Source organism: Vigna radiata, chromosome 2 (assembly GCF_000741045.1).
Source record: "Vigna radiata var. radiata cultivar VC1973A chromosome 2, Vradiata_ver6, whole genome shotgun sequence".
Classification (NCBI taxonomy): Eukaryota; Viridiplantae; Streptophyta; class Magnoliopsida; order Fabales; family Fabaceae; genus Vigna; species Vigna radiata.
The window spans coordinates 2,110,188-2,132,530 of record NC_028352.1 but is presented as its reverse complement, the minus strand read 5'-3'; the positions used below and the strand labels follow the sequence as shown (position 1 = coordinate 2,132,530).

The window sequence follows — 22,343 nt, the reverse complement described above, 5'->3', positions numbered from 1 at the left end:
GTATAAATAGAAGACATTTACGAGAAAATATATATATGGAGAGTTAATTTTTTCATTGTAATAATAATAGGATTGAAGAGTTATATTAATGTACTTTTTGTCTTTTCAACCATTCTATGTGGACCTCTTCAAAGCTGTGAATCAGAGGTTTAATTTTTATAAAAGTTTATTTACATTACTTTTATATTTACTTTATTCTCATTTTAAATTTGAGTTGATAGAAATTGTTTGATCGTACAAAATTAATTGAAGGGCTACATGATAAATGTAAATCCGAATATGGAAATGTTCCTCTCTCGATGTATTAGTTTTTGGGTGTGCACCAGTTCATGTTGTTTTTCAATTGTGCTTTTTCAAATTGAAAAAAAGTTAGCTAGAATACAAAAAAGCATGGAATCAAGATTGAAGACAAAGAAAAAAAAAAGAGTAACGTTTGATTCCAAATTTCTAAGATGGTTTGTAGTCAGAAAAATAAAAGGCAGAAAAATTAAAGATAAAGCATATACTTCTGTTTGTAGCTAAGTGATTAATATTACAAAATATCAGTCTTTTGACATTTCGTAGTTTCATTTGGGTCCACTTTTAAGGATTAGTTCGTTGAAATTTAAAAATAACAATTAATAGATTGTAATTAAAATTTAATTTATTTCATAATTATCACAAAATTGTTAGGTATTTTATTCAATTTTTTTTTTATGAAAATTCATAAAAGTGGTTGTCCCATTCACTCAACCACCACATTTTGCTATGCGAATATAGAAAAAGAAGGTTTTGTTTGGTTAACGATTATACTTGTTCAGTGATACTGCAGAATTTTATAACACAAAAAATGCTTAATTATCACCCTTAAAACTCACATGAATTATTTTAAACATTTTTACCAACTTCTAACACTTCTCATTTCAATAATTTCTTATTAGGAATTCTTATTACGGTCTTGGTTATACCTTCAGGTAATTTGTGGATTAATTTGATTTTTGTATTTTACATTTTATGAAAGGAAACAATATTTTGTTTTGTAATTTTCTTTTCTGTATGCGTTTTAAAATATGACACTAATAGTTTTGTATTTATTTAAAATTGAAAGGCAAAAAAAAAAGAATTAATGTAGTTATAACATTATGATATTTTTATTTTCAGGACTGTTTGCTGCAAAACCATTTCCTACAGAATCAGTAAGAGTGGATAGTGATCCACCACCAGATTGTAATGGATTAAGATGCTTGGAACTGAGTTTTGTACCCTATGCTGCAATGGACAAGGATTCAAGAGTGGCGTATGCGTCAGTCAAGGAACTTTTTTTGTTTGTAAATGTTAAAATTAAAACTCCAATAGTATATGAATTTTCATCAAAATATTGAATAAAATACATAGCGATTTGGTGATAATTATAAAGTAAATTGAATTTTAATTACGATCTATTAATTGTGTTATTTTTAAGTTTCAACAAAATAATCCTTTAAAGATATATAAGCTCAAAATGGTAAAACTCTAACTGTGCACTGAATTAGGGGAAATTTAAAACCATACTATTTGTACGGTGTGTGATGCACATTTTCACATTATAAGACTTATTCTTTCTGTATCGAATATAAGCTCAACTTTTTCTATTTTCAAAACAAATGTTAGGTTTTCTTTTAAATCAAACGTAATTTATTCTCATCCTAATTAATATCAGGTTGGTGTCTTGATGAGAAAATCTTGTTGAATTGCAAGATAATTAAGTTTTCCTTGTAATTTATTTTAAACTTTACCTACTTATCACAAAAACCCCATAATAATGGACCATCATAATTAAAATTTAACTTACTTCATTAATTATAAAAAAAATTAACATTTCATTTTATCCTTTAATCAAACTAACTGAATTTGAAAAATTACAATAATAAGATATTTAAAAAAACATACACACATACATGACAATGTAACATCCCCAAAATATGTGTATAATTCATATCAAGTGGAATGCAACATATTATAATAATAGAAAGCAGTCAAGAGAATTATCAGATGAAGTGTATATAATACAATCATCCAAAATATGATGTAAGCTCTACATATGGCATAGAGTCTTTCAAAAGAAGCAAAAGAAACTAAAACTAAGTTATGTACAATAGATGATAACTGAGTTACACTACTCTACAGCATCAGCAGTGTCTGAGATATCTGGTACATCTAGAAGTTGCTCCAATGGGGCTTCTGAAATCTCTACTCACATCCAATTAGGATGATCATTGAAAAAAGGAAACAAGCACAAACAAAACAAACAACAAACAAGCAAGGATAAGCTAGAATTCAAAAGAAAACACAAGTCAAATAAAAACCAACTAGGAAAGATTAGACATACAAGTGAGATAATCGTAATCGAATAAGGTTATCAGGTTATAAGTTTTAGTTTCATTAAGTGATGTTAAACTTAGACTCGTCCGGACCCGGAATGAATATCGAGCTATGGCGGGTCATGCACTTGTGGTGGCCTCTACTGCTTTGCAAAGCCATTGCCAATGGGTTTCACCCTACCACACACAAGGTTATCCGTTATCACTCACCTTGGCCCATATACAATGGAGACAACCAAGACTAGGACCCCTACTGCTCTTCACCACATGAACTACTCTTCTCTAAGTGAGATTGAATATTCATTAGAGCTTTAAGGGCAACCCCCAAGACTGAGCTGCCTATATTCATTCCAGAACTTAACTTGAATCACTCATTCTTGGCCCATATAAAATGGAGACACCCAAGATTGAGCTTCCCATATTTATTCTCAACATTAACAATGATCTCACCTAGAGATCTTGATACTTAACTCTTTGATTCACCTTTCAACAATACCAACTTCACTTACTTTGATTTCTTAATTGTTAGACATTTTGATGTTAGATTGATTCAATTGCATACACATCTTACTTAGTTAAGTCATACCATATTAAAAGGAATTATACAATACAAGTAACAAATCATACATGAATCATACATCAAAGTACAATAAACAATACAACAATGCATCACAATTCAATTAAAACCTAAGCAATGAAAATAACTAATGTGATCTAAACCTTGAAACCAGAGAGGTGCACGACATAGTTGTGAACATTTCCACAACTTGTGGAATTATCACGAGAGAAACAGATTTGAAACAGAGAAGTCCACAGGCGGATTGTGGATTAGTACACGGGTCGTGGAATTGTGCAGATATACTGCAGAATTTTGAGGAACTCACACCCTCAAAATCTGTTTTAGGTCCTTTGGTTAAATTCTAACCTTCCTAACACGAAGTAGGGATGATTTTGGACTTGTTTGAGGTTTAACACAGTTTCCCTAACACTAATTCTAAAGATTATGCATAGATTTGAGTTCCAATTCAACTATTTCATGAACTTAGTAACTTGAATTTTGATTTACCACTTTGCACATGCTTTTAACCAGTTTGATGACACTAACAAGTCAAAAATAACATGCCTAGACTATCCCAACATACTACAAGTGCCCTTGACCCCAATTTCTCAAATTCACTACCTCACTTCCTCTCAAGGAATCTAGAACCTTACCTAAACACTTGGTTTTCTATCATATTAACAGTATAACAGAATTTTCCACTTCAACCACTTCCAACATGTCCAATCCAAGCAATTAACACATCTACATTCAATTCATAGCATCACACATGATTCATACCAATTCATAAGCATCAATTTTATAATTTCACAGTTTGACATAAATGAACCTTTGGTTCAACATGCAAAATTTCAAATTTCAGAATTCCAAACAAAACCCCCAAATTCCTGCAACCTAAATTCCCAAAACAGAAAATAAAGAAATCCTAAGCTTCCCTTACCTCTAAACTGCAGTAACAAAATTCCTCTTTTTAGCTCAAGAAAACCCTCAAGCACGCCCCTTTTCACTTCTGGAAGTGCTAGACCACCTATAAATCACCATTTGGTGATAAGATTCAAATTTAAGAGTTTAATTGAAGCTAGAATTGGAAAAGAGACACAATGGGCTACATGCAACAAACTCATTACATGGTCATAGCCCTAAATTACACATAAAAGGGGAAAACACTTACTAGTTAGAGAAATGCCAAATTGATCGGTGGGATTTCGAGCTCTCAACGCCAGGAATCCTTATGTAGGTTCTGATTGTTGAGAAGATGATTTAGTGAAGGAGGATTTAAGAGAGAAGACAGAGCACAAAGAAGAAGATTTTGGTCTTTAGAGAGAGAAAATGTTTTTCTGAAAAATTGAGTTAGGAATTGTTCTAAAGTTCTATTTATGTTTTAAAAATATATATAGATATTTTTGGGTTCTTAAGGTTTGTGTTTTTAATAATTAATTCATTAAAGTGTCAATTAATATTAATAATTAATTCAATAAAATAATCTTTTTTAGGAAAGTACAACCTAGTCGGAAAGTGACAATCACGTCATTCTTAATATCAATAAGTTGTGTTATGAAAAATTAGAAACAGTATTGTTTGGTCGATCACTATTTTATAGCTAGATAAAAATAAAGATGTATAAATGGATATATATAATACTGTAATGAAAAGAGTGGTACAAAAAATTAAATATTTTATTCTAATCATATAAATTTAAATTACACAAAATTAAATTATACTATTTAGAATTTAAGTCTACTTTTCAAAAAGTTAAATTAAAATTAAATTATTTTCTCTTGTTAGAGAAAAAAAGTTACTTTATTCTTTTTTAGAAAAAAATGTTTTTTTTTTAGATTTATTTTATGTTGTGTTTTTTCAAGCAAAACATCTTTTCCAAATCACACAGAGAAAGTAGAAGTCTGAAATCATTCAGGATTTCATTGCTTAGCTTATACTTACTGTATCAACCCAACTTTTATGAAAGAAAACAATATTTTGTTTTGTAATTTTCTTTCTTGTATGCATTTTAAAAGATGAACTCAATTCATGCTTTTATGTTTTCTTTAGTGTTAGATGGATAGGTAAATAAAGATGTGTGATGTTATAATTTAGGGGTGCAACAGTTGAAAAATATAAGAAGGGATTGCCTTAGTCCTGAAGCTGAAGCTGAACTATGACATGGCGATGTTGACTCTCTTGAATGGAAAAGAAAGAGAGAAGAAAGAATGGGAGAAACTTATATACCAGGCTGGCTTCACCAGCTGCAAGTTTAGTCCACTTTTTGGCTTCAAATCTCTCATCCAAGTTTATCCATGATTTGCTGTATAAGTTGTTTTAATTAATATGTGCTACCATGTTAATAATAATTTTCTACTTCAAGCATTTTAATAAGAATGAATTTCTTTATGACAACCATTCAATGCAAAATTTTCTATTTGTTTTTTTAAAGGAGTAGCCAACTCATTATAGAATAATACTTACCTAAAATATGTAATAGTATAGTAGTTCATAATAATAAAATATAATTCATCATACATAATAATGATTAGTTATGATATATAAATATAATTTTAATAGATTAAATTTAAATTGTTTTAAAAGAAAAAAACTTAATTAGTGTTGTTAAATCTATTTTTTAAATCTAAAAGAAAAACAATAGTATATCATAAGAAGTAATGAGTGCTGAAGAAAAAGGAGAACATAGTGTTGGAAAAAAAAAGATGATTAATGCTAATATATTTAATATGTCACATACAAGTACTTAATTTCAGTGTAATTATAACTAACTATATTAACTATAATAATATTCCTTCTTTGGAGGTAACCACGTCATTATAACGACGGACATCATTTTTCATTTTCTGTTGTCTCTACTTTGGAGATTTTAAAGTATTAATATTTGTGAAAGTGACTTTGATTCCTCTCTACGTGTTCATGTTCTTCTTAAGGAATTCATGTTTTTCTTCTATTTTCTTTAGTGTTAGAAAAACTTTGAAGAGGTTACAATAAAATTGAGTAATAAATTAATAAATAATAATATCAGTAATAATATTAATGTTTATAGTTAATTAATAATTAATAATTAAAAAAAGTTATTGAAGTAGTGTCTTTAGTAATGCTTATAGTTAGTCCTTCTAAATAAAATCTAATAACAAATATAACAGTAGTTACGATAATTGAAAAAAAAAAAGAAGGAAAACTTAAAAAATAAAAAATGTAACAGCCACGAAAAATCAATACTAGTGATAAATTAAATCACCCAATACAACATTTATGTTACGAAAAAGTTAGTTCAATATTCAAATAATGGAATTAATTAATTGAAACACTTATAATTAACGTATTTTCAAACACAATTACAACAGTTGAAAGTAACAGTGGGCGGAGGAGGAAGACGGTGGTCTTTTTTTTGCTTTAGAGGTGCTGGCCATCAAGCTCCAATTTTTAAACCACGACAAGCTTTCTCTCTTCTCCCACTTCTTCTCTCTGCTCAACCGCTTTCATCCTCTCGCATTTGATTCATTTTATCATTTTTAAAAATTGGAGGCTGATGGCCAGTACCTCCACGGCAAAAGTCAGACCACCGTCTTCCGCCCCCACCTTGTCTTCCTTCAAGCCAAGCTCTCCACTCTTTCGTCACATTCAGTTGCAGCTCTTGCAAACTGTATCTCGTTGATAAGAATGGAACTCTACCATCACTGTCTTCACTGCATTTATTTATATCTATATGTTAAAATATCATCATCAAACTTTTTCAAATACTATGAATTATTCATCGTGCAAGAAACTATAAGCATACCTGTACATCCAAATGCGTAAGAGTTTCTTAATCACGGGAGAACTGTGGTTGGTGAATCATTCCATTTTGTAATTTTATTGCTTCATTACAAAATAAATATTATTGTGTTAATTTAATTAATTAAAAATAAACAATGAAATACATATTATATATTAGAATAAGTACCTGCATACTGTGTAATCCAACATGTTAGGAAACCATGCATGAATGGCCTTCTGGACATCCTTCCTATTGAAATATTTTTTGACCTCATTTACTTTGCATGGATCATAGGCCATTGTTGGAATCATATTCTCAAAGTCCTACAATGCAACACAAAATCATTTACATTTTTATATTATTTTCTACTAACAAGTTCATGAGTTCTAAACCAGACAAAACTGTACTTACAAATTTTGAGACAGTGTAATGAGCAACATCAGGCGTACTTGAAACTTGTGTTTCAAAATCAAGGAGACAGACAGGAGAATAAATATTAAATATATCTATGTCAGAATAGGCCTTTAAGAATTTGGCCACATTCCAACTACATTCACGTGTCTGGTTTATTGTCCTGAAATCACAGTTGTCTCTTATGCCATCATGTACTTCCTTTGAAATTATGGCATGATACAATGCAAAATCAAATACGCCTCTCAAATCTGTGGCATCGTTAATCAGAGCGTTTCCCATCTGTATTTCAGTCACACCAAAATCATCTGTTACCACATTACTTAAGCTAAGCTATTTTTTCAGTATCTAATTAGTTTAAACTCTACAAAAGTTGTTTAGTATGCAATGATACTTACCATGAATCCCTTAAGATTTATGTAAGGGCCATTTTTGTTTCCTATGATTTCAAATACATAAAAAAGGCATTAGAATATGTGGAACTATGTATAATTTCATGTATAATCTCAGCCATCTGTGAAACATACCTCCATTGAGTCCAAACACAGGAGTTTTACGCGATGAAACCTCTTGAACTCCGAAGATCCAGGAAAATAGTGCTTTCTCTTCTTCTTCTGACCTTAACTTCACATGACTAGCTATTGTCATTTTATCATCTTCCATCCGCTCTCAATATACTGTTAAAGAGCCATATTTATAGCTAGAATTGTGGGTGATGGATCCGGGACTAAAGAAAGGAAATGAATAAAAACGAACATGGGTAGGTGATGATATAGCATGAAGAAGTGGGTCCATGTGTAGGGTTTCGATTTTACAGAGATTAAGTGCAGCATTTTGCAGCTCTGTGTACGTGTTTNTNTTTTTTTTTTTTTTTTTTGTGATGGAATCAGTGGGTGTCAGGATCCCATACCAAGCAAAGTGAATTCTTCTTTCTTTCGTTGATACTTAAATAAAAATAGAAAAAGTGAAATAAAGCAACTTTTTACTTGTTTACCATAAAACTGGTAACATAAACTTTCAGAGCACCATTGCATAATTACACAATTTTTCTATTCGGTCAAAAATTACTGCATTTTCATGGTAACATAAACTTCCAACTAAAGATGACTCATATCCTTGGTTGGGTGGGTAGTCGTTCCAGAATCTCTTTCTACAGAAAGTGAAAACCACATCATTATTAATATCAATAAGCTGTATTATGTTACATGAAAACTTATAAATACTATTGTTTGATCGATCACTCAAACGTTGATTTTATAGCTAAACAAAGACAAACATGAATATATAATATATATAATACTGTAATGAAAATACAAAAAAATTAAATATTCTATTCTGACCATATAAAACCCTGAATTAAATTATACTACTTAGTATTTAAGTCTACTTTTCACAGCAGTATAGCTCTCCAATTTTTCTCTCTCAATTTTTTTTTCCTTTTTTTTTAATATTGTGTGTTACAAAGAAAAAAAAATGTTTACACCCAAAAGACACAGACAACATGATAGTGAATTTGTCTCTAAAAGGTCCACTTAAGAATAATACACACCTAATTAACTCAATTACTTTCTTTCATCATCATCGAGAAATACTGAAAAAGAATAAAAATTAATCCAATTTTATATAAATATTAATTCCAATTTTGCATAAAATGTCACAAATTTATAACCCTTAACCCGTCTAAGCGTTAGGTGTTGCATATTTGGAATTTTTAGATGGTTGGATTGGGATTGGTAGCACATGGATGACACTGAAAGTTGAGATAAATTTCATAGGTAGCACATGTAATATGCTTGCTTTCTTTCTCCATCTAATTAGGAAAAGATGCTTGCTAGAAAAAACAAAACATAACATTAATCTAAAATAAATAAATTTTCCTATAAAAGAATAAAGTATTTTTTTTCTGTTTCTAGCAAGAGGAAATAATTTAATTTTAATTTAACTTTTTAAAAAGTAGACTTAAATTCTAAATATTATAATTTAATTTTGTGTTTTAATATTGTTTTATTATTAAAATGTTGATTATTTTAATTCTAATTTTTTTAATCATTTATAATAATAAATATAGAGATAAAAAAAATCACTTTCATAATAAATTATTGTTTTTAATCAAATTAAACCTTATAGGTATTCCTAAAAATTAAATACATGTGAATACACGCACGAAAATGTGTAAAGACGCAGAGTTAGGTAAAGGTGTGGAGATCATAAGATAAATGCTTGAAGTGGTAGCTACCTTATGGTCCATAAATTAAATAAAGCTTTGTCTTCAACCTTTGTTTTCATGCTTTTTATGCTTTTCTATTCTAAAAAGACATAAAAACACAAATATCTATTTCAAACAAAGGCTACTGATTTATTTATTTAATATTTTTTACAATATATTACTTATAATTATAATTTTTCTTTATTTAGAAAATGTAATCAATAATAAAATTGTCTTTCAATTTAAATTTTTTATTTGCTAGTTTTTCTTGTATATAGTTTGGCTATCTTATTTCATTCGATATCTATTATAAATTTATATATGTATACTGAAGTTGGTTTAAAAATATTTTCTATAGTTTGTTTTTTCAGGTGATAATACAATAAATAATAAAAAATTTACAATATGTACCTTGTTAATTGGGGTCTTCTATACTATATATTAATAAATCCTTGGTCTTCATGTATTATTACTCTTTAAATTTTACTTTTTATTGAAAGATAACTATAGAAAGACATTATATTATATTTACTTTATTCTATTACTTTTTTCTTTATTTTAAATTTTTTTAAATTTCTTTAAAATAAAATAAACTGAAATAATTTTTAAAATTTTACAATTTTATAGTTTTTTAACTATTTTTTTTTAATTTTTTTAGTATTTTGTTAATATTTTTTATTTAAAAATATAATTCTACAATATTTTGTCAGTATTCTTTTAATTCTCAGCATGTATTTGTTAACATAAAATTATTGCAAAATATACATGCATGTATCTTCAGTTTTATTATGGTTGACCATAAAAGAAATTAATACCATAATTCTTTTTGCTATTATTTTCTAGAATTCCTTCCCCTCTATCACAATGTAAAATGATGTATTCTAAATAAAAAAAATATAATACCTTTTTTCTACTTTTCTTACCACTAAAGAGACATGCACACCATCATCACGATCACCACGATGTACAGTAATCTTGTCTACACTAAAAGTTGAAGAATGAGAGTATTCTTCTTTTAATTTAGAATATTATTTAAATAAAACTCTTATATGTTGAAATCAACCTTCCCAATTGAGTAAAGGAAAATTTGGAGAGAGCTTCAATGCTGTGAAAAGTAGAATTAAGAACTAAATAGTATAATTTAATTTAGTGAACTTTAAATTTATATCAGAACAAAATATTTAAATTAATTCACAACCAAAGTTAAATAACACTTTTATTTATTCCATCATCATGAGTAGGTGATATCACACATTTTATATTATGAATTGAAAATTATTTTCAATTATTAATTCTATACATGGTTTAATGTGGCTATGTACAAACATCGCCTAACATTAAAACTAATTGAAAAACATTTGTCTAACTTTATGTATATAAGTTTAGGCAAGTCATTCACTCTGAATTATATCGTTTTGTCGTAAAACAAATATTAGCAAATTAATTATAAGGAACACGTGAGTGATATATATCATCTCAACATTCTAGTAATTTAAATATTTTTAAATTATTTATTTATTTTTCTAAGAAGGGTTAAATATATTTTTAGTCCCTATAGTTTGAAGCGATTTTGGTTTTAGTCCATTGTCAAACTATGGTACAATTTAGTCCTTCAACTTTAGAAAACTCTGGTTTTAGTCCTTTTTATCAATTTTTTTTAACTTTATTTGTTGTTTCAAGCACGTTTTATTATACCATTTGGATTGTTTACACTGTTTGACACATTTTTACTTCAATGTTAACTGAGAAATGTGTTTGAAACAAGAAATAAAGTTAAAAAAATTTGATAAAAATAACTAAGACCAGAGTTTTCTAAAGTTTAAGGACTAAATTGTACCATAGTTTGAAAATGGACTAAAACCAAAATCGTCTCAAAGTATAAGGACTAAAACCATATTTAACCCTTCTAAGAATGAAAAGTTAGTTCATTATCTCTTCTTTCATCGCTTTTTCTCACACTTTTTATAATTAATATTCGGGTTTCAAATCTATAAATATCACTTCACTTGAACTTCATATATCTGCAATGACTTTTTTATGGTTCTTTCTGGGATTCATTTTCTCAGTTTTTTTTTTTTTTTTCCTAACAAGGTGATTATTTGATCTTCTTATTTTCTTTTTTCTCATTTATGGATATTACATACTTGTCCACACCATACACTCTATTTACCTAACATAAAAAAAATAAAAGAAATACAATGATCAACGAAAGAGGTCATCCAGAGATTAGAAGTAATGAGTGCGGAAGGTGCAGCAGTTGAAAAATAGAAGAAGGGGTTGCTTGGTGGATTGGGGAAAGAATTGAATAATGAAAAGTAAAAGGACGTGGTAGTGAAATGGTGAGTATTATGTCTCACAAGAAAAGGAAAAAGATAGCATCTTTGATGGGACATTATTTTTCCATTCATGCACGTTTCAACTAAGAAACCTTATTATAATAATTATATTATTAGTTTAGGCACGTTGCAAATACCCCTCCAACCATCAATAATCTCACATTTTTAAAATAATACTTGGACCTATCAACCCTAACTTTATGTACACAAGCTTAAGTATATGGTTTCATTTCTGAATTAATATGTTTCGTCACAAAAGAAATATTAGTAGTATAATTTATCAAATTAATTATAATTAATAATCATTAAAATATTAATATAAGGGTAATGGGTGAGTGATATTTTACTGTCTTTAACATTCTAGTTATTCAAATATTTTATTTTTCTTTGTAAAATATTATTTTTTAATTCAATGTAAATATTTGTATAAATAGAATATGAGAAAATATATATAGAGTTAATTTTTTTTTGTAATAATAATAGGATTGAAGAGTTGTATTAATGTACTTTTTGTCTTTTTAACCATTCTATGTGGACCTCTTTAAAGCTGTGAATCAAAGGTTTAATTTTTATAAATGTATAACTTTTATATTTACTTTATTCTCATTTTAAATTTGAATTGATAGAAGTGGTTGGATCATACAAAATTAATTGAAGGGTTACATGATGAATGTAAATTCGAATATGGAAATGTTCCTCTCTCTCGATGTATTAGTTTTTTGGGTGCTCTTTCAACTCAAAGATTAAGATGAAAAAATAATTTTAATATTTTAATATTGTTTTATTATTAAAATATTGATTATTTTAAATGTAAATTTTTAATCATTTATAATAATAAATGTAAAGATAAAAAAATTCACTTTCATAATGCATTATTGTTTTTGATCAAATTAAACCTTATGGGTATTCCTAAAATTTAAATACATGTGAATACTAAAGATAAAGAGACGCAAATAATTGCATAAAGGTGTGGAGGTAAATGGTTCACTCTGAAATGTGCTGCTCCAAAAGCAAAGGACAAACAATCCGGTCCCACCAAAAAATTAATTTATCACTTAACGAGAGTTTTAGCATATAAAAAATAGAATAAAATATAAGCTATGGTTTTATTCTTTAACAATGAACATATTCAAGGATTAAGATAAAAAAAAAGTTGTATGACAATGAATTAAAATGAAGAAATAATATTTATACTAAGCCAAAGCACAATAGGTTTAGATGTCTCTATTGACAGCATTACTCAAACTAGAGAAACCCTAAATAATTTAGGAACAAGAAACTTTGTCATTCATTGTAAGAGATGATGATAAGATAAATGGATGAAGTGGGTTACCTACCATATGGTCCATAAATTAAATAATAACTCAAAATGAGACACAACACTTCAATGTTGTTTTTCTGACCAGACATTCGTCAGTGTAAGTTTCATCCGCCAAACCATCTTATAAATTTCGAATCAAACATTGCCTTTTTTGGTAAAAGCTTTGTCTTCAACCTTTGCTTCCAGGCTTTTTATGCTTTCCTATTCTAGTTAGCTTTTTCAATTTCAAAAAGCACAATTCAAATACAATATGAACTGGACTCACACTCAAAAACTAATACATCAAAAGACGAATATTTAGGAGGAAATATATATGTAGAGTGTTATTTTTTATTTTTTTAACAATAATAGAATTTGAAGTGTTATATCATTGTTTGTCTTTCCAAAACCATTCTAAGTGGGCCTTTTCAGAGTTGTGAAAGAAAGGTTTAATTTTTATAAACATATATTTATTTTCTTTTAGCATATCTTATTTTTTATCTTCTTGTGACACATCTGATGATGATTTATGTAGTTTTTTTTTTTCTTAAATGAATTGCATTGATAATTATTTAAAGCGGAAAAACTTCCACCATTACTTATTATTATAAAATTGCTAACTCAAACATTTATATTTTATTTTAATTTTATCATAATCATTGATAAATTGGCAAAAAAAAAAAGTTTGACTTTGCATGCTAACACCTAAACTACATTGCAACATATTATTCAAATAATTTTAAATGACTTAAAAATTAAATTTTAATTATTGACAAAATAAATTTAATAATATATTCTTTTTTATATTATAATAGATTATATGTCTCATGATATCATTGTATTCTTTAATGTTAGCTACATAAATAATAATTTACAAACAGTTGCATTCAATTTACTATTCAAAGATGAGAAGAGTAAAAGAACAAACTTTTGAAAGCTAGGACGAAAATCACCGTCGCCACGGCCACCAGCCATGATGAACACTTTATGTTTTTATTCTTATTTATTTTGTAACATCATAATTAAATTAAACAATTTTAACATCTTTTACTTTTAAATTTTAATAAAAAAATATTAAAAATAATCATATAGCATTTTTTATCTTTTAACTTGGGTTTGGACAGCGAAGATACACAATTTTATAATTTTCAGAAAGTTTAAATATATTAAATTTGAATTGTTTTTTAGTGTTCTGTTTAAATAGAAAAAATTTAAATTCAATAAATTTTAATTTTTTATCTAAATAAATAATTTTAATCATCATTAAATAAAAAAAATGACGGAATTCAAGCTAAAATGTTCTGATTGACATTTATTACAGAGTAATCCATCTAATGAAAAAACTTATACAAACATCATTATTAGTCATAACCTAATACACAATTGTAATAATATAAACTACAAAGAATCTTGAGAGATAATTTCTATCATCTTGATTAATATTGTTAGAAAATAACCTTAACTAAAATTACCATTTATTTATTGATGTTAGTAAAAAAAATAAGTTTTACACATATAAAAAATATTTTTCATATTAAAATGAATACTAAGTAATATTAGTTAACAATAACCTTGATAATATTACTAAGTAAAATTAAAAAAATAACTTAATCAACTTTAACCTTAAAGTCTGCCGATCTCAATAAAAAAACTATATTAAGTTGTATTTTCTCCAATAATATTTATAATATCTTCTCAGCATTGTTTTTGTCAAACATTCTTTCTGAGTATACTATGGGCTCTTTCTTCTCTCTGTTCCATTTTTCATCCAAGACTTTTTCTTCCTACACCTCCATAGATTTGATAAAATAACCAGTTTACCCTTTTTTTTTGTTTGTATCCCACCCATCCATTCACCCTATTTTTTTTTTCTTTTTTCTTTTTTTAATAGAATTAGACAAATTTAAAGCCTAAACTTCGAAACTAATCAAGTTTTTAAAAAATTATAAACAAAAGTTTGTCATAGTCTTACTAATGATAAATTTGAAATTTTCTCTATCAAAATTTTCACATATAAAATTTGGAAAAAACATTTCTTACATGCAGCCTTATCTCAAATGTTTTATTTAATTTTTCTTAATTTTCTACCCTCGTTATAAATTTGAATACTACACGAAAAAAAAAGTTAACATTGAGAAACATAGAAAATAAAAAGATAGTGGCGTGAGGAGAAAAAAAAACACACAACAAAAAAGTTGTTTTTAAAACAAAAACACTAAAATAGGAAAAAAGAAGAGAGATATTGTAAAAGTGAGCATTGAGGGTGGTACATGGGAATTGAGGAGAATAAATGAATAAAGTAGAATAAATTACTTTGTTTTTTTTAGGAAAATTTGTTTTTTATAGATTTACTTCGTGTTATGCTTTTTCTAGCAAAGCATAATTTCCAAAGCATATGTAGAAAGCATTAGAGAATTGGAGGAGATGAAATCATTCCGGCTTGCTGCACTAACTCAAAGAAGTTGGACTCTTGAGTTGCTTTACAGCAGTGAAGCTCTTTCCAATTTTTCCTTCAATAGAATTGGAGGACCATTTATGTTAGAGACGCTTCAATAGAATTTATAAACCAACAAGTACACACAAACAGAAGCATCTAGAAAGACTTAAACTCCTATGAATTTCTTGGAAACTGTCATTTTCTAGAGATGTAAAGCAAGGTACCTAAAGTTGAATGTAAAATACACGAAAAGAAATTAATAGGGTCGAGTTTTGGTATCACGAATCAGGCTGGTGTTGACAACATCACATGTTAAACTCATCATTGAGAAATCACATGGCTAAGGAAATTTTTAAGGAAAGAGAAAGAAAAGAAAAAGAAAAAAGCATTAAGAGGTTTGTAATTTTCTTTCTTGTATGCATTTTAAAAAATGAACTCAACTCATGCTTTCTGTTTTCTTTAATGTTAAATGGGTATATAGATAAAGATGTGTAATGTTACAATTTAGGGGTGCAACAGTTGAAAATTAGAAGAAGGGGTTGTCTTGGTTAATTGGGAAAGAAATTGAATAATTGAAAGTGAAAGGGTGTGGTAGTGGAATGGTGAGTATTATGGTCTCACCATTGTAATTAAAGTGTTATCATGAACTCCAGCCACTCCTGTCTTGTCCCTATTTCAGTAATTTTGTGACATCCGAAATTGAAGGATAAAATACGACCATATCTTAGTACACATGATTGGGTTTGAATAGCCTTTAATTATTGGGTTTGATTAATTGCTATAAAATTATTTACATTTTATTATTTATTACAATTTTAAATCATTAAAATAGAGTAGTTGTGATCTTCAGTGGTTACAGTGACTATGAAAAGCCCTCCAACAGAGAATTTTCACAGCCTTTTCGCAATTTCTAAAAACAAATGAGAGAAAAGCACAAAGTTTAAATATTTAATTTTAGATTTTTTAGTTTTTTTTTTTTACTTGTGATCAATTAATACTTTAAATTTGTATTGTTAGAGTGAATAAATATAAATATATATATATATATATATATATATATATATATATATATATATATATATATATACTGTCTGAATAATATATTTCTAGCACAGTGGAAGTGCATGAATAATACTTAAATTTTTTTGTTTTCCTAAACTTGTTAAAGTGTTGCTCGAAACAAATATATAATTTTACCATTCCATTTTTCTTTTTTATTTAAATTAATTGATAATCAAAGTTAAAGTACACTTTTATTTATTCCATACTGTATCAGTGAGTATGTGATATCACATACATTTTATATTATGAATTAAAAATTATTTTCAATTATTAACTATATACACGGTTCAAAATGTGAACTTTGCCTAGCATTAAAATTAATTGAAAGATATTGGTCTATGCACATAAGTTTAGGTAAATCGTTCATATCGTTTCGTCATAAAACAAATATTAGTAGTTGTAATTTATCAAATTAATCAAAATAAACAATTAAATATGATTATTAGGATGATAAGTGAATGATATTTGTCCATCTCAACATTATAGTTATTCAAATATTTTATTTGTGTGTGTAATAATTTATTTTTTAATTAAATGTAAATAAAAGACATTTAGGAGGAAATATAGGTAGAGTGTTAATTTTTTTAATTTTAACAATAATAGGATTTGAATTGTTATATCATTGTTTGTCTTTCCAAAACCATTACAAGTGGGCCTTTTCAGAGTTGTGAAAGAAAGGTTTAATTTTTATAAAAATATATTTATTTTATTTTAGCACATCTTATTTTTTATCTTCTCGTAACACATCTGATGATGATTTATGGAGTTTTTTTTTTCTTAAATAAATTGCATTGATAATTATTTAAAGCGGAAAAACTTCCACCATTACTTATTATTATAAAATTGCTAACTCAAACATTTATATTTTATTTTTATTTTATCATAATCATTGATAAATTGGAAAAAAAAAAAGTTTGACTTTGCATGCTAACACCTAAACTACATTGCAACATATTATTTAAATAATTTTAAATGACTAAAAATTAAATTTTAATTATTGACAAAATAAATTTAATAATATATTCTTTTTTATATTATAATAGATTATAAGTCTCAGATATCATTGTATTCTTTCATGTTAGCTACATAAATAAATAAGTGAAATACGACTAATCGAAATTAATCTCAATTAAAAACTTAGTAATCTATATATGATATATGAGAATATTTGAGTTTCAACTCTATAAATACCAATAAGAACCTGCTTCATCACTTCACAATTCAACTTCTTCTAGATTCTTGTGCTAGAGTATTATGTCATTTATCTATTTGAAGTTTAATTATTTAAAAATTTTGGTTTAAAATACATGGTTTGAAACTTTAATTATTTAAAAATCGTAATAAATAATAAAATGTTAATAAATTTGTAGCAATTACTTAAACTCTATAATTAAACGCTATAAAACTTACAGTTTAATTAGAAAATCGTAACTTACAAAACATTTTCTATCGGGTTTGATACATGGTCAATAGTTAAACGCTATAAAAACTTTTTTTTTTCTTTGTGAGTTTGCAACATTTCAAAAAACATTATTTTAAAACAAGAGTTTGTTTTAACGTTTTAAGTTAAATTTTTAAATATTAATTTTAATTAATACAATTAAAGTTATTGATTTATTTCATCATTTACTGCAATATTTTTTAATTATTAATTACTAATTAAATATAAACGTTAATATTATTATTGTTATTATAATTTATGAATTTATTATTACTTTTATTGGATAACATTAATTATTTATGAACTGTATATTATCGAGGCCAAATCAATTATTTTACTCGTTTATTAAGTGAGAAATAGTTTTAAATTGTAGTCTTATAGTTATTGGAGAATTAGGAAGCTCTAATTTACAAAATATCAGCCTTTGAACATTTCACAGTTTTATTGGATTCATGTTTTAAGAATTAATTTGTTAAAACTTAAAATTAACAATTGGTAGATCATAACTAAAATTCAACTTAATTCATAATTATTCAAACTGCTATAAATTATTTGTTATTGTAATAAAATTGCTATTCAAAGCATTCATTTTATTTATTTTTTCATGAAAATTCATAGACATTTACAAACAAAAAAGGTTCCTTTCCTGACACATTGACCCTGTTTAGATCCTTGTCCATTGCAACATATTGTACAAAATTCAGTTCCAAAACTGCATTTCAATCCATTGCAATCCGGTGGTGGATCACTGTCTACTCTTACTGCTTCTGTAGGAAGTGGTTTTGCAGCCATCAGTCCTGAAATTAAAAATATAATATTGTTATAAGAATTTTTTTTCATTTCTTTTTTTAACTTTCAATATTAAACAAATATAAAACTATCACTGTCATCTTTTGAATACACAGAAGAAACAAAATTACAAAACATTACAAAATTGAAATTAATCTACAAATTACCTGAAGGTAGAATCAAAACCATAATTAGAATTCCCAATAAGAACTGATTGAAATGAGAAGCCATAGGAGTATTATAGGGATATGAAGTGTTTACACTTTACTCAATAATCAAATATAAAGATGTTTGTATTTTTCTTGGGATTAACAACTCATATTTATACTTGCTTTTCAGATTAAATGTATTAAAAATAATAATGAAATTTTATTTTCTATTATTATATCTTAAAATCATATTTTTGGTGATTGGTGAGAGATGATATTTAAAATAATTAGATAATATTTGTATGATATGATTTTAATTGAATATTAAGTTATTACTATATAAAAAAAGGAAACATGAAGTTAGTTTTTTAATTATTATTATTATTATATTTATTATCAGTTTTTATTTATATATTTTGTGATTGATTTTAATGGAAGTAGTGCATTTTTATTACTATAATTGTTGGCATAATAACTATAGTTAAATGTTTTCATTAATTAATTAATTAATGCATTTCTTTATCAAAATTTTGAATAAACTTTTTTTGTAACAAAAGTGTGTTTTTTAGGGATTTTTAATTTTTCATGAAAGGTAAATTTTAATTTTTATGTTTTAAGTTTTTTAATTTATTTTACTATTATTATATCTATTATTAGTTTTTATTTATATATTTTTTTGATTGATTTTATTGGAAATAATGCGTTACGTTACTTTAGTTATTGTGATTGTCTTTGAGATAGCATTAACTATAGTTAAATGTTTTCATTAATTAATTAATTAATTAAATAATTAATGCATTTCATTATCTAAATATTGAATAAATTTTTTTCGTAACAAAAGTGTTTTTTTAGGAACTTTCAATTTTTCATGGAAAGTACATCTTATTTTTTAAGTTTTAATTTTTTTAATTTATTTCACTATTATTATATTTATTATTAGTTTTTATTTATATATTTTTAGATTGATTTTATTGAAAATAATGCATTATGTTACTTTAACTATTGTGATTGTCTTTGAGATAGCATTAACTATAGCAAATGTTTTCATTAATTAAATGCATTCATTATCCAAATATTGAATCAACTTTTTTTTGCACCGAAAGTGTTTTTTTCTTGAGGGATTTAGTTTATCACGAGTTTTAATTTTTTATGAAAGTTAGATTTTTATTTTTAAAGTTTTAAGTTTTTATTTTATTATTATTATTATATTTATTATCAGTTTTTATTAACAAATTCTTGTTTGATTTATTAGTAATTACTTTAACTATTGCGATTCTGTTTGAGATAACATTTACTATTTCCAAATGTTTTCACTAATTAATTTGTCTATTTATTTATTTTATTATTTAAATATTGAATGAACCTTTTTGTAACGTAAGTATTTTATTGGGTGATTTAATTTATCACTAGTTTTAATTTTTTGTGGCAGTTACATTTTTTATTTTTTAAGTTTTCCTTTTTAATTATTATTGCTATTTTTTATTAGTTTTTAATTATTATTTCCTTCACTCAGGCAGGCAGTTGTGTTGTATGTTTGTACTTTTTAAATATCAGGATGACACTTGTGCATTCATTTTTTTTTAATATTTTTATTATAATATAAGTTTATGATGTTTAATTATTGTTACACCAGTGGTAATAATGTATAGAACATTTTATATCTTTTTATTGGAAACTTCATTTACTTGATTTTTTGGTATTTTGTTATTAACGGTGAAAAAATTCGCTTTTTCTTTAAAAGACTGGACAATCTGTTATTAAGTTTGATAATAAACTTTTTGAGGATAATTCTGTAAAAATAAATAATTAAAACTTGAAAATAAATTATAACAAAATAACACGATAGTGATCAACTAACTGAAACTTCAAATAGAAAAAAAAAATACATTATTTACTAAAGTATTGAGTATGTAACGATAAACATCCTCAACTATGTTATATATATATATATATATATATATATATATATATATATATATATATATATATATATATATATATATATTTCAAATAAAATCATCAAAAAATATATAAATAAAAACTGATAATAGATATAATAATAGTAAAGTAAATTAAAAAAAGTTAAAACCTAAAAAAAATGTACCTTTCATGAAAAAGTTAAAAATCCCTAAAAAAACACACTTCTGTTAGGGACAAAAGTTTATTCAATATTTAGAAATGAAATGCATTAATTAATTAATTAATTAACACATTTAATTAATTAATGAAAACATTAATTAATTAATTAAAACATTAATAAATTAATTAATTAAAATATTAATTAATTAATTAATGATGGCTGGAAAACCATTTCTTACATAAGCAATAAGAGTAAAAAGTGATCCACCATATGATTTCAATGGATTGAAACTTGTTTTAGAATCCAATGGACAAGAATCTAAAAATGGTGTATTTGTCAAGAAAAGAACTTTTTTTGTTTGTCAATGTCAATGAATTTTCGTGAAAAAAATAAGAAAACTATATGCTTTAAATAAAAATTTTATTATAGTAATGAATAATTTACAGCTAGGAGTTTGAATAATTATGAAGTAGATTAAATTTTAATTATGATCTACCATTTGTTAATTTTAAGTTTCTACAAATTAATTGTTAAAAGATGAATCCAGTAAAACTGTGAAATGTGGAAAGACTGATATTTTGAAAGATTAATCACTTTTTTCATGGTTTTCTAAATGCATTATACTTAATTTTCTTTAGTATTTTTGGAAATTAAAGCTTTTGAATTCTTATGACAAGACCCAAAGCAAGAGCGTGTAATTAAATTTCTGAATTTTTTTTTGAATGTATTATACAGTCTCTGTGTCGTTAAATTCATTTGACCTCTTATTAAAACAAATCTCTCTACAAATAAATATAATGGATGAATTATTTTTAGCACAATTTATATTATAATTTACATATGCATAATAATTAAAAATGTACCAGTCTATATTATATTCAAATAGATAATAACATTTCAAAAATAACTAATTTGAAAAAAACTTTCGGTTTCAATAAAATTGAAAAATAAATTCATAAATAATAATAACAGTAATAATATTAATGTTTATAGTTAATTAGTAATTTATAATTAAAAAACATTACAGTAAATTATGAAATAAAGCAATAACATCAGGATTTAATTATTTAACTCAAAACATTAAAACGGAATCTTGTTTTAAAAATTTGTTTATGAAATATCGAAAACTCGCTACAAAAAAATAATCATTCACGGTGTATCATAAAAATAATTAAGAGTTTAATTAATTGTCTTAAATTTGTTAACATTTTATTATTTTTTTGTAAGTTACTATTTTTAACTTATTAAACTTTCAAACCACACATTTTATTACCTCAATTTTTAAATCATTATAACTTCTATAAACTAACCATTTAAAAATATTTCTTTTTTTTCGTAAAATAGTTCTCCTTTCGCTTTCATCTTCTGGTTTCATTTCATATATATATATATATATATATATATATATATATATATATTAATAATGACAGTAAGTTGATTATTAACTTTGTAATAATAGACTGAGACATATTTA

At 25.6% G+C, this 22,343-nt stretch overlaps 1 protein-coding gene and 1 long non-coding RNA gene across 3 annotated transcripts; both read right to left on the bottom strand.

Moving 5' to 3' along the window:
* Nucleotides 1-2,106: 2,106 nt before the first annotated feature.
* On the bottom strand, nucleotides 2,107-4,231 carry LOC111241084. The gene is made up of 3 exons (XR_002666850.1): nucleotides 4,070-4,231; nucleotides 3,839-3,925; nucleotides 2,107-2,208 (listed from the first exon to the last, which is right to left on the bottom strand). It is a non-coding gene; the product is annotated as an uncharacterized LOC111241084 (long non-coding RNA).
* A 1,852-nt stretch (nucleotides 4,232-6,083) lies between these two features.
* Nucleotides 6,084-7,791, bottom strand: LOC106778243 (serine carboxypeptidase-like 35). 2 transcript variants are annotated; one of them, XM_022787459.1, is made up of 6 exons: nucleotides 7,597-7,791; nucleotides 7,481-7,508; nucleotides 7,070-7,391; nucleotides 6,845-6,981; nucleotides 6,680-6,759; nucleotides 6,084-6,587 (listed from the first exon to the last, which is right to left on the bottom strand). In XM_022787459.1, exons 1-5 carry the CDS (start codon nucleotides 7,730-7,732, stop codon nucleotides 6,711-6,713), a joined length of 672 nt encoding a protein of 223 aa, XP_022643180.1. In that variant the 5' UTR covers nucleotides 7,733-7,791; the 3' UTR covers nucleotides 6,084-6,587; nucleotides 6,680-6,710. The 2 variants fall into 2 exon arrangements, with proteins under 2 accessions (XP_022643180.1, XP_022643181.1); XM_022787460.1 differs by having other exon boundaries at nucleotides 6,085-6,587; nucleotides 7,070-7,351; nucleotides 7,468-7,508.
* Nucleotides 7,792-22,343: the final 14,552 nt, after the last annotated feature.

Bases quoted from the DNA above. Each gene is read 5' to 3' on its own strand.
- LOC106778243 (XM_022787459.1), bottom strand. From the start codon at position 7,732: ATGGAAGATGATAAAATGACAATAGCTAGTCATGTGAAGTTAAGGTCA. The intron at 7,392-7,480 runs TAAGGGATTCAT...GCTTAGCTTAAG, and splicing joins AATGGCCCTTACATAAATCT to TAATGTGGTAACAGATGATT. The intron at 6,982-7,069 runs GTAAGTACAGTT...GTTGCATTGTAG, and splicing joins ATTACACTGTCTCAAAATTT to GACTTTGAGAATATGATTCC.